Genomic DNA, 16972 nt, shown 5'->3' on the forward strand with positions numbered 1-16972 from the left:
AATTGGGGGAATACGCAAAAAAAAGCTAGCACTTAAAAAAAAAAAAATTCTCAACCATTTCAACGCAAAAATGGTGGAAGGGGGTTTACCCTTGTGCTTATTCGGTGTCATTTTTACCCAGTTAACGAGCACACAAACGGGCGGAAACTAAGTTTGCAGGAGACAGCGTGGTGCAGTGGCTGCCAGGCAAGCTCCTCCCTCCAGCGATTGTGGCGATATTGCGCTTGGTTGGCATGGTTCCCAAGGCCGTAGGCAACGCTCCCCCACGGATTTAACCACGCCGGTCGGTTCGCGGAGTTTTTACGTCCTTTGCTTCAAAGTATTTTATTTTTTATCAAACTTTCGGTCAAATTTTGGTCGTGAACACCTTCCGGGTGGCCAGAACCCTATCTCTGTATCCGTTATTTCGCCGATAATTGTATCGTTGTATACGGTTTATTTTTACATAGGGGCTATGGGAGAATTGATAAATCTAAAGAATTTGATCGCTATAAGCAATATATTGTTAAATCTGGTATCGTTATAAGTGGATTACACTGTAGAACATGCTGGAACAACTTAGAATCAGCTCTGCCTGGCTGTGATCGATCGAGATAAATCTAGTCGCCTCTTGCGTCGCAAACAAAGCGATAAAGCGGCGTGCTGGCAGCTTTGAAGAATGAACAAACAAACGCTGCAAAGGCTCGCGTCAATATTGAAGATTGTACTGGGTGTCATTTATATCTCGGAGCTCAAACAGAAGGGGAACAAGCAAAAAGAGACATGACCTTCAAGGCAGAGAAACTGAATCTTAGTTGGGAATGTGTCGTTCTTGCTCCAGCTTTCAGTAGCCAGATACTCATTTGGATGCCTCCAAGCTTCCCAGAGTTGCCACAGTGGCTCAGTGGTTATGGTGCTCGGCTGCTGACCTGAAAGACGCGGGTTCGATCCCGGCCGCAGGGATCGCCCGCGTACTGTGCGATGCCATTGCACATTAAAGAACCCCAGGTGGTCTAAATTTCCCGAGCCCTTCACTACAGCAATCCTCATAGCCAGAGTCACTTTGGGATGTTAAACTTCCATAAAACTTTTGCGTTTCTGGGACAAACAGCTTTCTAGGTTGTAATGATTTTATAGCCATATAGTTTCAGCAGAGTGGCACCTATATTAGAGCACCTCTGCAATGCAGTTACCTTGTTCCAACCTGCACAACTGATTTCGGAAGAGAAGAGCTAATAGAGAGACAACATAGTGCACGTGTTATCTTTGTCTGCTGGCCTGTTCTTTGCGCTGTTACAAACTGACCACACATCAGGAAGCCTAACTTGGATAACTCTCCTGACCTGTTAGAGCTCAGAATATTGATATTGTGCTGCTACACCTGCGGCTCTGGGGTAGTTTTTTACAGAAAGTGCACGTGAGCTGTACAAGCATGCAGGTCAAATGCACTTGTTTTACAAGGTTACTTTTTACACCTGAAGTGAGGTTGCTTTGCAGCCGTAGTTACCTATTCCACGTAAAGTTTTGTGTTGACACCTCAAAAATTGTGTCAGATTTTGCCTTGGTAGCCACGACCTTTAGCACGTGTGTGTTCTGTTGCTGTGTTGTTCTCAACGAGTTTATTTCAATGAGGCCCTTCCTTGCTGTTATGTTATCACTTCTTGCTTTTGTCCTCCATATTTTCAGGATGCTGGATGAAACCTTTGCATCCCAGATGAAGGAAATCATCAGGCAGTGTGCTCCAACAAGGCAGACAATGCTGTTTTCAGCCACCATGACAGAGGAGGTTAGTGCTCCTGTGTGGAGTTACATGCATGCATTTTGCACTGATGCACATTTATTTTCTATACATGAGCACTGTTATACAGCTGAAAGCATTTTGATGTGGGCTAGTGCCATCACAGTGATGGCATAGAGGTAAAGTGTCTGCCTCGTGTGCAAGAAGACGGGGTTCGAACCACAGTTGTGCGCAGTTCTCAACTGCATTGAAAAAAAGAGAGTGAAAAAAAAATCCGTGTGTCGATGGAATCACATAACCAGGCATCTTGGTGACTCTCGCCAGAACAGGATTTTGCCACTCTGGTGAAGTACTGGTCCACAACCTCGTATATGACATAGTCTCTGGCTGATTTTTCGGACTTGGCGGGACCCGGAAATGGTCCGAATAACGTAACAGTCCTAAAAATTCGTGAACTTAAAAAAAAAAATCTTTCTGTGAAAAACCGGCTTTAAAAATTGTGATCTTTGCTGCTCCCCACGTTCTGTTTGCAAGCGATATTAGACTGTATCTGAGCCACAGTCATGCTTTCGTCATGTGCGCACAACTTGATGTCACAACACGAGACAGTGTGACGCGGCCATAGATCATGCTGCAAATAAATGCATGCGCCTTGCAAATCAAGAAGTCAGTTTCCATGGGCAACAAAGCTTGCAAAGACCGAGAGAAGTAACCCATGGTATGATGCGAGCAGAAGCAATTAATTGCCTCCGAAAGCATGCCCGCATCTGCCTTACTTAGTGAATGGTGCCGTCCAAGCTGCAGTGGTACCACAGCTGTCGATTTCAAAGTCTGTTTCAAGTTTCAAAGCTCAAGTGGATATGATGAAGCATAAAAGTCCAAGCCTGTCTAAGCCAGTCCATCCGATTTACTCAGTTTAAATCCAAAATGGTGCCTTTCATGGCAGAGGAGAACCGGTTAGTTGTGACAGCAGTGCCCACTCGTGTCTTTAAATGCCGAAAAAATGAACATTCGGTTGAAAAACCATCCCCACAGCATTGCTAGTGTCTACAGTAAAACCTCGATAATTTGAACTCGGTAAATTTGAAATCATGGACAATTCGAAGAATTTCTGCTGTCTTGTAATTTTTAATGCAAATTTGAATGGATAATTCGAAGTGGCGTCCTGCACCAGCCCGTATATTTTGAAGATATGGGGTGCTACGCGGGAATTCCCGATCCCGATTTCGCTGCAAGCGGTGAAGCGACGGCACCTCGGAGCCGCATGGTGGTGCCGCAGAGCGGTGCCGATGCTTGATATGCAAAGTGCCGCAGCCCCAGTACTCCCAGCACACAAACCAGTCTATGATGTGGCTTGCGGACTACGGAAATGCGTGCCTGCGCTTGTCCCGTGACGCGACTATTCTTGCTCCAAGCCCGCAACGGGTTGACTGGGCTCAGTGCTGGCATGCGCCGTTTCATTTAGTGCTGTGTCGCAGTTAGAGGGTTAGGTTACCAGAATCTCTGATTACTTTAGCACCGTCATGTGTAAGTCGATCTTCCTTAGGAAAAACAACCATGCAATATTGCAGGGTTGGCCTGAGGTAGTTTTGGACGAGTGGTGGGTAGTAGTGTGTCATGCCGGCGTCCGTTTATGGCATGATGCATGGGGCTCCAGGCATCAAAAAAAAGCCATTAATTTGTACGAAGATCGGTTCCGCTAAAGCAAATTTGAATTGCGCACCGTTTACCTGGTTCACTCGTACTGGCGGTCGTTTCCTCGGACGAGCGATCGGTAGCGCGAGAGTGAACTTTCGATGATCCCCGAGGCGTGCATCACACCGGAATCCGAATCTACATGCTGGAAGACAAGATTGAGCGCCGTTTTTTTTTTTCACTTTTTACCATGAACAGCCAATGCACTTGCACTTACGATCTCCGTTAGCTTCAGACGGCTATTCTTGTGATCATACTGTTAAGCGTTTATTGATTTGGGTTGTGCACGCCCCACGATTCGATCCCATGGGACACTACAAAACAAAGTGCAGTGGCGGGATGATGTGAGAGGGGGGGATTCAACTTGTAATTGGAGTCACGTTTTTTTTTTTTTTTTGTCCAGCAGGAGGTACGGTTGGGGGCTAGACTTTTATGCGGCAGTATATAGTTTGACCAATACAGGTAACGAAATGCAACAACATTTTTTTGTGTGGGCTCTATTCTTTTTGCTATGCTTAATTATTGTGAAAACATAGTTAATTTGAAAATTTTTCACGGTTCCATTGACTTTGAATTAATGAGGTATTACTGTATTTTTGTTTGAAAAATTGAAATTTTGGAATACATAGAGTCCGAAATATCGGCCGTGAGAATGTACACTCCCCAATGAGGTGCCTGAAGGTTCTTCAGTGAAGTCCGAAATATTGTGCAAGTTCAAATTATTGGAGTCAGAAAAATCTGTCATCTACTGTACACAAATTAACGGTAGGCCCTCAGTCCCCAGCCGCTGCAGAGCAAGTGACCAAGACGGCGGTCAGACCTGTGACACAGTAGGGGGTGCAAAGAATTTCTGGCTCTGGACAGGCTGCCATTAGAAACTGAATCTGGCAATGCTTAACTTTAGAACCTTATCCAGTGAGGCTAGTCTAGCAGGGATGTTTGAGGAACTAGCAGGCAGTAAACAAGATGTCATAGGGCTTAGTGAGCTTGGGAAGACAGTTGAGGCATATACAGTGCTAAGGGGTGGGCACGTATTGTCCTATCGTGGATTAGCAGACAGACGAGAACAAGGTGTGAGATACCTCATCAACCAGAGTATAGCTGGCAACATAGAGGAATTATATAGTATTAACGAGACAGTGGCAGTTTTCATAATTAAGCTCAACAAGAGGTAAGCTTAACAAAAGCTTCAATAAGGACATGGAATTGGCAGTGAGCAAAGTATAAGCACAGTGCACTGTACTGATGGCTGACATCAGTGCCAAGGTAGACAAGAAGCAGGTTGGAGACAAGGCAGTGGTTGACTATGGCATAGGCTTAAGAATAATGGGGGGAGTCTGCTTTTGAAAATAACAAAAGAAAAAAACGCTATGCCTCTTTCGAAGTTTGTGGAATGCATGAGATGCAGCTAGATAGATTTATGCTGTCTAAGAGATAATGTTGTGTTAATATGAACTAATTGCAATGAACTGAAGAATAGAAACTATAACAGTGCAATGATTTGTCACGAGTATTAATGCTAGATTAGAAAAATGAAGCAAGCTGGCTACAATACAAAGTGTATCATCAGGGCCACGAGAGAAAACTTCAGTTATAATTAACATGGAAGATGTATAGCGAAATCATGCCGAATGAACAGTGTCAGACAGGTTACCAGGCAGTCAATATGCTCGGCTTATGTTTATTGTTTATTGGCTCATTGCTGTAGCCAGTGTACCTCGGAAAATAAAATAAGGCAGAGAAAACTGCTGGTGAACCCTCGCAGCTGCGAGTGTAAGACGGACAACTAGCATGGCGTCACGGAGTAAGTGGAGAGGCCTTGAGTAGTTGGTTCTGTCTGGTTTCTCCGCGATAGACCTGGAGCTGCACGTATGTACCTTGATCACATCTTGAGCAGTTGCCGAATAGGAGCGCTGCACTCAACGGGGGAGAAGGCGGCAAAGGCATCAAGGGCTGCTCAGCTGGTTCGGTTGCTTCCCGTCCACTCTCTCTTTGCATGCTATCTCGGAAGCATCTTCTTTTTTCTCAACCAGCGCCGTGGAGTTGTGGACCAGGCGTATTGAGGCACTCCAACCCGGCTTCGTGGAGCCGGTGCGCCGTCACGCAATGGGTGTTCATCGATCGTGTACGCTCATGTTTGATAGGTTCAATGTACAGTTTGTTATAGGAAGTGCATTTCACATGAATAATGCTAAGACAGCTTCAAGTGTTCGATATAAAGCATAATTCGCTCTACCCAGGTTCATTATAATCTGGTTTGGCTGTAATTGTGTCAAGTTGCTTGGGTGATCTTATGTATGCTAACTGGGAAGTTTCAATGGGTCATTAATCGTGGCTGCTTTCACAAAGCCTCAAAAAATCAGTTTATGTAAAGTATTTGAATTTGTTCGAGAGCACAATTTCAGGTTGTAAGCTGTGCCACCTACACTTCCTATTCACATAGGTTCTAGGCCACCATTGTCCGTACTTGTGTTTTTGTTGGGCATGTAGGGGCACTGGTTATCTGTTGTAACATTTCACCAAGATATCATGATGTAACCATCCAGATTTTGTGACAGGTTTTTTTTTTCTTTCTCTTACGGCTGAGGTTTATGCCTGCAGCTTAATTTTGTACTGCTTGCAAAAGAGGTTAAGCTGATTTATTATAAGAAAAGCAAGTTGTGAGGTCTGCTTTTTGTATGGTCATATATAAGCCTCACATTGTCAATGATGAAAACAGCAATAGGACATGGCAGTGATCAATAAACTGTTAGGGGGCTGCTCTAACCTATTACTCAATTCTCCTTGTTCCCTGGACTCAAGCAGGGAGATGGCACTAATATTCACTGCTCACAGAAAACCCTAAGTACCTCTTCATGAACAGCCATCCACTCATGCCTTTGGAAGAACTTGCAGCCTTTACAAACAAGGCTAGGGTTGCTTAGAAGCTGCATCTACAGAAGTGTCTCTGAAATCACGGTAGCTGACACTACTTGTACAGCATTACTATTGAAATTATTTACTTTAAATGCTAGTGAACAGAGTTGTGATTGCTTCTTTTGACAATGGCACCGTTGCCGAGTCAAATGAGTAACATTGCTGAGCGTGCTATTGGTAGATCACTATGTTCCATTTGATAATTTGATGCAACGCAAAAAGATAAATTAATGTCATTAATGTGAGTATCAGCTGATAATTTGATGCAATACAAAAAGCGACATTATTGCCAGCAATGTGTGTATCAGCCGCTTGCAGTGAATGTTGTTGTGCCTTACCTATTAGAGCCCTTAAATTCAGAAAGTTTTGTGACAAGATATGCCTGTAGCAGAGTCAGCTATAGCTTGTCTCTGATGCTGGAAATGCAGGTGAAAGACCTGGCTGCTGTGTCACTCCAGAAACCAGTCAAGCTGTTCCTTAACAATAACACTGACGTGGCGCTCAACCTTAGGCAAGAGTTCATTCGTATCCGACCTCAAAGGGAGGGAGATCGGGAGGCAATCCTTGCTGGTGAGTAGTAGTCATCTGAGAAAATGTGTTCAAGCTAGACTTGCAATTGTGTGCACATCAGCCTCATTGTATTGGCAAGATCTCAAATAGTGAAAAACCTAGATACATTTATTTCTTGTGTATCGCAGGTTGTTTTGTAGTGTCAGTAATTTGATGTATGAAAGTATGCTGAAGTCAGGTACAGTAGAATCCCAATGATACGAACCCCACAGGGTCATGAAAAAAAAATCCTGTCATCCAAGAAAACAAATTCCACATGTGGAAGCATGGGGAATCCTTTAAGGTATATAACTGTTTACGGCACGACTGATGACCATGATAACGTATTGTACACGACCGCTGCGGTGTGGCATTGTGTTGGGCTCATGTGTAGCCATGGCTGGTGTGTTCGTATCATTCGTAGCGGCATGGGAGTGTTCAGATCACCTGAAATTCTGCACATTGTAAACAATGTCCTTGGCCATGGAACTTTATAAATTCATATCATCCCGAAATTCATAATACTATATAATCAAATGCTACTCACGTGCGAATAGTGACTTGAAATGTGATGGTAAAAAAAAAACGAGGCAATTCATTATAGCTCAATAGCATACACTGAAAGACGTGGTTTACAGAGTTCACTAGGGCAACTGAAATAAAAAGTGAAGCAAACTAAAAATAAATGCTTTCAAACTTACGTTACGCAATGTTCAAACAACTGCAAGCCAAGGTGCACTAAGCATCATAGTCTCTATCCCTTACAATGTGATTGTAAATTACAAGCTGCTGATTTTAAATATAAAACTGCGATAGATATTTCGGGTGCTGCATTTTCGCCAACCTCATTTATGCGGCATACGGCCACGTGACTGCACTGCACGCACGTGATTGCGTGTTTGTATCACTGCCGGCCTGGGTCGCCCGTTGCATGGTAGTCGAACAGCACCGTGCACGCGCCACAAATGCCACATGGCACCTTCGACTTCTGTGATGTGTCCTTGCGGAGACTAACATTGCGCTTTGCTCTGCTCCAGACAGAGGCGTGTCATCGACATGGGCCAGCACAAAGTGTGAGGAGATGCGAGCGTGCCGTCTTGCATGGCTAAATGCGCCACTGAGGTGCACCTACCCTTGCTCAGCGGGTTTAAATGGAACTCTTTCTGAGGCGGGTATTTTCGTCTTAATACGTGAAAAGGTAGCAGAGAAGCGCAGGCGAGGCGTACCCCTACATGCCAAAATTGTGCGCATGAGAAAATGAAGACCAGTCGAAATGCTTCCGATCCTGGCTTTCTCATCGCGGTATCTAAAATAGCTGGCATTTCATCTCTCTTCTAATTTCAGCTGTTGACGGGCGTAACCAACAAGGTATGGCTTGTTACACTGCAACTATGAAAGCCAATGCCGACGAACTAGCCTCAGTCCTGGTGGTAGTTCTGTATTATCTTTTTCATTATTTTCGTCTTTTGGCTCTTCGGTGCAGCGGGCACAGCGCAGTTCTGGCCATGGCCTGTTCGCTTTTGCATCTGGGTTCTGGGCCTTGTCCCATCACATGCGCTCGTCACTGTGTGTTGGTGATGTGCTGAACTGTGCAGCCGTTGAAGGCTGAGTGTGTGGATGCGGCCGCTGCGCTGTGTGCACAATGCGTGCCGACATCCAGAGCAGCGCGATAGTGTGGGAGTATCGCAACGTAATTAAGACCATTGACTGCTTCATCTGGCAGTTTTTTTTTTGAATTCTCGAACATTAAATACTTTCAAATAACATTTTATTGCAGATAGTGTTTCTTACTTTTGACATAGACAGCCATTAAAATATCAAACTTCAAGAATACCAGTTTTACTTGTGCAGGAACACTTTTCCTTTTCCAGTAATAGCTGTACTTTTTTTTCTATGTAGATGAGCTCACGGTTGGCATTGGCATAATACAATGAAACCTCACTACTAATTCAAAGCCCGTTGGACGGCATAGAATACTCTAATTATTTGAAAGAGTAAAAACAAAAATGTCAAGCGCAAAGCGTTTAATCACATGCAGCAGTTCAGAGTGGCTACGATTGCACTCAACATGGCTTCAATCACCTCGTCTTCCATTGGGAGCTTGATCGTTTCAACTCGCTGTGGCTGAGACGTCCTTGACAGTTGCCTGAAATTCAGTCACTCTGGTATCACCATCCAAGGCCGCACATTTCTGTCGACATAATTTGGAGAATGGCATGTTGTTTTTGGCGCACGCGAAGGCAACGACCACTGTTGGATATGCCAAATTAGTAGCATGACGCACTTTCTACGGAGCATGCGCAGTAGGGCTTGTGATAGGAGCAGCTGGTCATTGAAAAGGAGTGACGAGAATAGAGTGCACATGTTCCATCTCTAGTAGTCCGGGTCTGGTGCAGTGTGCTTTTTATCGATGAGTTTGTCGAAAGCTGAACCGTTTAAAACTGCTTCCGACATTCTGGTCTCTTCGTTCCCGGACAACATGGCGTGAGTCCCATATTTGGCGAGCTTGAATGTACCGTTTTTTGGTTTTTGATTATCTGTGGGACCAGCTGTTCGAATTTTCTGGTGCTATTTGTGACTGGGCAGTAGTAGGCGGGGCTATTAAGACCACAGGGAAGCCTGTAGGCAAGGAAATCATCGCTGACATCGCAGAAAGCTAGGATTCTCATGATGCTGTGATGAGGGCTTGACTCAACCTGAGCCCACCTGCTTTGACATATACCGTATGCTTAGTCATTATGGTTTGTTGATATTGCTGACTCAGCTGTTCAGTCTGTTGATAACATGGAAAAATATTGTTCTTGCCATAGCAGTGAAGATTATCAATCTCGGTGTGTTTGCATGTTGTTCAAATTACTGAGTTTTATACCAAATGGCATGTTATATTGAACCTGTAGGCATTTTTCTTATAATTTCAGTACAGTAAGAGCTTGTTAATTTGACCCTCATTAATTCGAAAATACTAATTCAAACTACTGGCATGGTCTTGGCCAATGCTCATCTAGGTCTGTGGCGTCAGACGCTCGCTAATTCGGATGCCATGTGTCCCGCACCGGTTAGTTCAAACAGGCTCCCAAAGAGAGACCACATCCAGGTGTGACTGGCATGGCAAGAGATCGTTGTAATAGCCCTACTCAAAATCCTGACTTTCGGGCCGCAGAGTCGCTCGTGCACACAATGGCAAGCATGATGCTGAACGGACAGCCCCGTCTCAGAGAACAGTTCGTCTGCTTAGGTAGTTTCGGTTTCGCTTTTCTGCGCTCCATGCCAGCCCACAGCAGCAGCGGCTTGACCAGCTAGCATCAGTCAGCTAACCTAACCCAGCTTAGCGCTATTTTGAAAGTAGATTGGAGAGTCACTAATGCCCCCCCCCCCCCCATTATTTTTCTCGTTGCTTCAAAGCTGCTAAACCATTTCCTTCACTTCCATCCACGTGGTTCTTGTTCTTCCAGTATGCCGAGACTGCACGCTTGTCACATACTATTAATTTTTGTGGTGAAGCCTCCTCACATATGATGGTGCTGCTTATGATCGATGCGACGCGCTAGCGTTGCAGTTCCACAGCTATGCACCATTAAGGATGTGGTAGGCCCTTACAATTTTGGACCAGTTCTGCTTCAATGGTAGTGACAACATGCACGCAATAAAGCAATGATTGAAGCGTAAAAAAGACTGCCACCGTCTGAAGACGTAGTAACGAGCGTTAGCTTTATTGGCCATGCGTAAAACGAAAGTCTTTTCGCATCCAGCGGAGTCAGTGAAAAAAACCCTGAGCGATTCGGAAAAGTAAACCTACTTTTCCACCTAGCAGCGCGATCGACGCCTAGCGCCAGCTATCAGAGAAATTACAATGCACGTCTACCCGGTGTCGAGTTGCGCCCCCTCAGGGTACGTCCCAAACGGAATTTGTTTCATTAGGGGGTCAAGGTGGACCTAGAATTCAGCTTGCGGTGCGATATGGTATCGCTTCAATTAGTAATTGCATGTATACAATGTTTACCTATTATTTAATTGTGGTTTTATTTCTATGCCACAACCCGTAGGACTTTATTTGCCTCCAAATTCGATACACAACTTTACCCGGATGGATGCCCCTTGTTGCCGGAGTATATATAGCGGAACAAATGTTTGCGTTGTAGACAGCGCTACAAGTCTCAGTGCGAGATGCGCTGTTTTCTAGTTGCTGCCACAGATGGCGCTGCAATCTCAGGTTGCAGGAGACCCACGAAATCTCTAAACGTGATGAGCATTTGCTGCCACAGATGGCGCTGTGATCTCATGGCCATAGCAGACCCCACGAAATCTCCGAACGTGATGAGTAAGAGCTAACCCTCTTAAAAATCCTCATTGCTGTGCCTTTCTCATTGTAAAAAGAGGCAACAATTGCCCAGTTTTTCACCAAATAAATTTACCGTGATGCAAGCAGTTCTTGACTGTTCTTTGGGGTCATTCCAAAATTCGAACTTTCGGATAATTCGAACATTTTTTTCTGGTCCCTTGATGTTCAAAGTTATGAGCTTTTTCTGTATAAACGGCTTCGACTATAGCAGTAAACCTTTATCCGTCCCCTCTTCATTGTCCTTTCAGCACTTGTGTTGCGGACATTCCACGACCACACCATTGTGTTTGTGCAAACAAAGAAACTCGCCCACCGGCTACGCATTCTTCTGGGCCTACTGGGAGCTCGAGTGGATGAGTTGCATGGCAACCTGAACCAGTCACAGCGCCTCGAGGCCCTGCACCGGTTCAAGGAGATGGAGGTTGATGTGCTTGTCACCACCGACTTGGTTGCACGTGGCCTCGACATTAAGGATGTAAAAACGGTATGTGCAGCTTTCAGGCCTATGGAGTGCAACAAGCGAAGATACTCTGTTTTCAGTGCTGCAATTACATTTACTATTGCACTCAATATGACCTGCAATGCACAAGATATGGGAGAAGCTCAGTTTACAAAGCTGTGCAAGCCCAGTGGTGCTCGAAAGTTGAGCACTGAGCAGCAGATGAAAATCACAAAGTACCCTGAATAGTTGTGCTTGTTTTGTGCTCACTTTGAGAGCACGTTGATTAACTATACAGTGTGAGCCTGTGTTAATTTACTGCGGATGTGTTGCAGGTTATATGGAGTGCTGTAGTATACCTGCATCAGCTTTGCTCACTGGCTAAATATTATTGGTTATGAATTAGTTCTTTTTTTATCTGGTGAAATATTAAACTAGCCTGTGGATAAATGTTTCAATAGTAAAATCATCTGCTGCAATGTGCTAGTCAGAGTAGAGTAATTCTTTTGCAGTCAACTTATGCCAATGTATGTTTTTAATGCAGGTAATAAACTTCACACTTCCTCATACTGTTCAGCACTATGTGCACCGTGTGGGCCGTACTGCTCGTGCTGGAAAGAGTGGACGGTATGTGATGCTGTTCTTTCTCCTATTTAGTTGTGAACCACATTTGTGGCTTGTGAACATCGTATGAAATGTAACTTGTAGATGTATGTTTGCATTGTCAACACAGATATGCACGCACGCGTGCAGTAGGCCGTAATTGAACACCAGTGGCGGTTACATTGTGGTGGTTTTGTTGACTTTATGAGACCTTTGCTATTTAAGCTTTGTTAGTTATGCAGCAGCTTTAGTGACATTAAGGGGTAATAGTGCAAATAGTAGATGTATGTCATGTACTGTTGGCTGCAAAAGCTTGTGGACTATGTAAGCCATGACAATCTAAATCTTTTTGACAACCTAGGCATGCAGTTTAAAAGTGGGAGGCATTTTCTGTTACATTATTTACAGCCCCTGCTGTGTACATCTTAATTTCAATGTGTATGCCCAGGACGTATGAAAATTGCAAAGAGAGGGCTCAAATTTTATTGTAGGCTTACCATTGTGCTTTGAATACCACAATTTTTAACCACGTATGGCAGATTGTTGATGCAGAGCCTCTTTGGAGTCAGTGCTGAGCTAGTGTTCAGTGCGCGAGAATTTTTTTTCCACAATATATGCACCTGCTTTTGACTGAAGAAGGCAGTATACAATGTTGAAAGCGAAAATTCAGCGCACATAGACGAAGGACACATCCAACTAATCCAACTCGCTATTCTTATACAATGTTTAATTGCTAGTTTAGTCATAAGCATTGGAAGCTGTATGTGCATCCTTGAGTGTGTCCTTTTCAGAGGCAGTTGTTTTCCTGGAAAGAAGACTCATCTTTGTCAAAGAGAAGTAGACGTTAGCCTTTGTCATGGCTAGACGAGCATCTCTGTTGCTTGCAGGTCAGTCTCGATGGTTGGTGAGCAGGAGAGGAAGCTCCTCAAGGAGATTGTCAAGCAGGCCAAGACACCTGTGAAGCAACGCATTCTGCCACCTGGTGAGGCTTTTCATGGCATGATTTTCCTTTATTTGCAGCAGCCCTTGAAAATTCCTGTCCGTGCCCTTCAGCATCCGGAGTAACTTCTTGACACCTTTGGTACTTTGTTTACAAACAGTGAAGTGTGGCTTATACAGGTATACCTGCCGTCGTAAGTTAAGGAGGGAAGCTGGTCTTATAAAAAAAATTTTTATTAATGAAGTCACAATTATGAAATCTTCAGGGAACACGCATTTTTGCGTGCTGATTCCAAATATGGAATTTAATTTAATGTACAACAAGTCCTTGTGGACATGATGCAATATGTTATGTAACTTTTTGTGGAGAGCTTTAACGAAATGTGCAGAGTCTCTTTTCAATGCCTTCGGAAAAAAGTGAGTGTAAAGTTATAGGTTCGTAGTTAGATAGGTCATTTTGGTTACCCTTCTTGAAGCAGGTCATAACTTTCGAGCCTGCATCTGGGATGGAGACATCCCCGATTCTGGGCACAGATTAAAAATAAAAGTCACTGTTGGAGCAGTTAAATTAATAACATGCTTGATTGGGGAGGTCTGAAGGTCACCTAGGCCATAGGACCTACATTACTATGCGTGCTTTCCTTTCATTTTTGACTTACCTTGCAAGGCTGTTCTTTATGACTGGATTGTCAGTATTAAACATGTACTGCAACTATCTGCTCTTGTCTTGTGGCTGATTGGTGTTTAGACATAGTGGCACAGTTCCGGGAGAAAATAGCTGGCCTGGAGCAAGAGTTGGAGACCATTCTGGAGGAAGAAAAGGCAGAGAAGGAGCTGGGCATCATTGAGAAGGAGGTTGACAAAGCAACAGACCTGGTCAACAAGAAGGCAGCTGCCAAGGAGCCACAGCGCACCTGGTTCCAGACACCCAAAGAAAAGTTTCGTGAACAAGGTGGGCAGCTTGACCTGTTGATTGGCAGGTAGTAGCTGGCACTGCTTTTGGTTTTTGCCGTAGGTACCCCCTTGCTTGCTCAAAATTTGACAAGCATTGAAGGCAAAGTACAAATCCAGTAGTCATCAGCCATGAACATACCAGGGGCTCTTTGAGCCTTAAAAATTAAAAAAAGGTGAATAAAAGTCTGGAGTACAGAAGGTAGAACTATTATGACAGCAGGCGTTAGGCTATATGGCACATAGTGATCAATCACAGTCTGGGGCAGGTTTCTTAGTATAGACAGAAGAGCACTTGCAAAAAATTGCAAGAGTTCACTTTGATAGTTCTTTAAAAAAACGACATGCAAAGTCTGTTGTTCAGACTCGTCACTTTTTGGCCATCCCAGTAATGTGAGGTGGTTCGTTAAAGAGCAAGAGCTTTTTTTGACCTCAGAAGTGCTGTCGACAACTCTACAGGATCTGTAGACATATAAAAGGACCTTGATTCTGAACTAAGCACTCCACGTCAACTCTAATCTAGCACATCATTAATATTGAGTGACTTTGAAATTTGAAACTGCATATTGGTTACTGAAGGAATTATATTACAAATTCAGTGCTTCTTTGGAAGGAGACACTGTTGCTGGGCTCAAAACATGTTTTTTTTCTGCCAGTCTGTTCACACCCATGACATCAGCATTGAAAGGACTAGTGATAGCTGTTTTGAATTTAATGGCCCAAAAATCCGCGGTTTACTTGCGAAAACAGCCAGTGGTAGGAACACTTGAATTTCTTTTTTGGCCTTTTCTATCTTGCAAAGGCTCAGTTTTCATTGAGAGGGATTGTAACGCTGTAATCTCGACGCAGGCCAGCTTCAATTTGTCCTCAGCGTTCCTCAGCGTTTCTGCACTTTTGCATAAGCAATAAGCCATGCCTCTGCTCTGAACTGCATGAATTTCTTTGTTTTTCTGCACATTTTTACTGCACTGTTACCACTTGTCTAAAGTTTGGTTTCGACAACTTCTATTGTTGTGCAGGTTGACTCTTCATCATTTTGCACACATGATGAAGAGCAGGAAATTTACAGATTTTATTTCTTTACTGTACATGCTTGGAAAGTGCTGTATGCAGACATTTATGTTATGTACATCTCATTTCAGTGCAACTGAAGCTTGGCAAGCACAGCAAACACACTCTCAAGAGGATGAAGATACCACCACGAGCGCAAAATGTGAGCGTTTCCCTCATCGTACTAAATGTGGAAACCAGACATTGCTGCTCAGTTTGTAAATGTTCACAGAGCTCCGTGAAAGCTTTATCTTCTTTGATCTTCTGGAACATGAAAGGCACGAGACAGCTTGTGCCTTTATGGTGGTGCTGCACAAACTCCATGAAGCCTGCTGTGTTACAGAAGCATAGCCATCATTTTGCTTATTTTGCTTAGAGATGGCAACAGTATTACACAAGGCGGGAGCATATGAGTTAAACATTCTGTTTTGCATATGTCATACAGTTGAGCCAGCATATATTGAACTTAAATATAATGTGTAGTGTAATTCGATATAATAGTAGCAGTAAATTGAACAACATACAAGCACATTTAGACGAAAATAATTTATTTCTGTGATAGCCACTTACTGCGTGCAGATTACCATGTGCAAAACAGTTGTGAATTATTTTGTTTTTTCATCTTCATTACCTCGAAAAAAAAATAATTTTCAGTGTTACCGATGGACTCTGAACAGCTGAGATTGCAGCCTTCTATCAACGTGCAGTAGTGATGAACCATGCTGAGCGCATGGAGCACATCGAATCACATGAGCACGGATTCTCTAAAACCCTCGTCACAGTTTGCATCAGTGGTGTCCAGCTTATCCGTGATGTCTTCAGTGATGTCTTCGTCCGCAAGCTTCCCTGCAGTCTCAATGTCGTCGTCCCGTGGAGACAAATTCGCCTGCGGCTGCTCCATCACAAATAGCACCAATAAATTCAGACAGCTAGTTCCGCAAATAAAGACCAACAGTAGCTTTGTCGAGCTCACTCGACAAAGTACGTGCACTGTCTTCTCCGGGAAAGCAGAAACCAGAATGTCAGAAGCAGTCCTGCGTAGTTTCATTTTTGAGATCATTCTACAACCCACTCAGCGTAAACAAACCGGCTGAGAGGTTGATTTTGAGGTCTCTTCCAGTCCTCAGTTTCTGTAGGAGCCTCATAGCCAGACGTTTCTTATAGCCAACATTCATCACATGGATTTTTTTCTGGTCCAAAGGTTGGAGCACTGATGTAGCGTTCAGTGGAAGGAAGCGAAGTTCAGTGTTGCTGAAAATAGCACTCCAGCGGAGGGCAGAGCAGTTGTCTGTGAGGAGACAGCCATTCCGATCTTGGCATATCAGGTTGTTGTTTCAAGGCTTCAGCCACTTGGCAGACAGTTTGCAGGTCGTCCACGCTGTTCATTTTCTCCGGTAGGTCACAGGAACCAAAAGTGCGTTCTGCAAACATCGCGCAGACTTGCTGTTTCTGATCATGAGTGGTCAAAGTTTCGTCAATCCTTTCATGCTGGTGGTGAGCAACACTGATATTCTAGCCGTATTAATTTTCTCACCATGGGACTTGTCTTCACAAAACTCTGATGACTTGTTTAGAAGCGTCTGGCAAATAACAGAGTTTCATCTGTGTTGAAAATATCACGTTGTTGGTACCTTGCTGTGATGTCGCCGTAAGTTTCTTCAGTCCACTTGTTCACAGCGTCAATGACCGCGACACGGCTCTCACCAATGATTGCCCTGCTGACAATTTCAAGACGTTTTTTAAAGCATTGCAGTCAACCGGAGCCACCGTGGAA

The 16972-nt window shown here is 44.0% G+C and overlaps 1 protein-coding gene across 2 annotated transcripts in view; it reads left to right on the forward strand.

The window, feature by feature from the left end:
• Positions 1-16972, forward strand: part of Rs1 (Dead-box helicase Rs1) — a 34262-nt gene that overhangs the window by 12641 nt on the left and 4649 nt on the right. For both annotated transcript variants that reach the window (XM_077659432.1, XM_077659433.1), the window contains exons 9-15: positions 1666-1765; positions 6757-6898; positions 11465-11700; positions 12200-12282; positions 13146-13240; positions 13946-14149; positions 15291-15361. In XM_077659432.1, coding sequence (XP_077515558.1) covers positions 1666-1765; positions 6757-6898; positions 11465-11700; positions 12200-12282; positions 13146-13240; positions 13946-14149; positions 15291-15361 — 931 coding nt within the window. The remainder of the gene's footprint in view (positions 1-1665; positions 1766-6756; positions 6899-11464; positions 11701-12199; positions 12283-13145; positions 13241-13945; positions 14150-15290; positions 15362-16972) is intronic.

The sequence above is a fragment of the Amblyomma americanum genome, chromosome 3 (assembly GCF_052857255.1).
Source record: "Amblyomma americanum isolate KBUSLIRL-KWMA chromosome 3, ASM5285725v1, whole genome shotgun sequence".
NCBI lineage: Eukaryota > Metazoa > Arthropoda > Arachnida > Ixodida > Ixodidae > Amblyomma > Amblyomma americanum.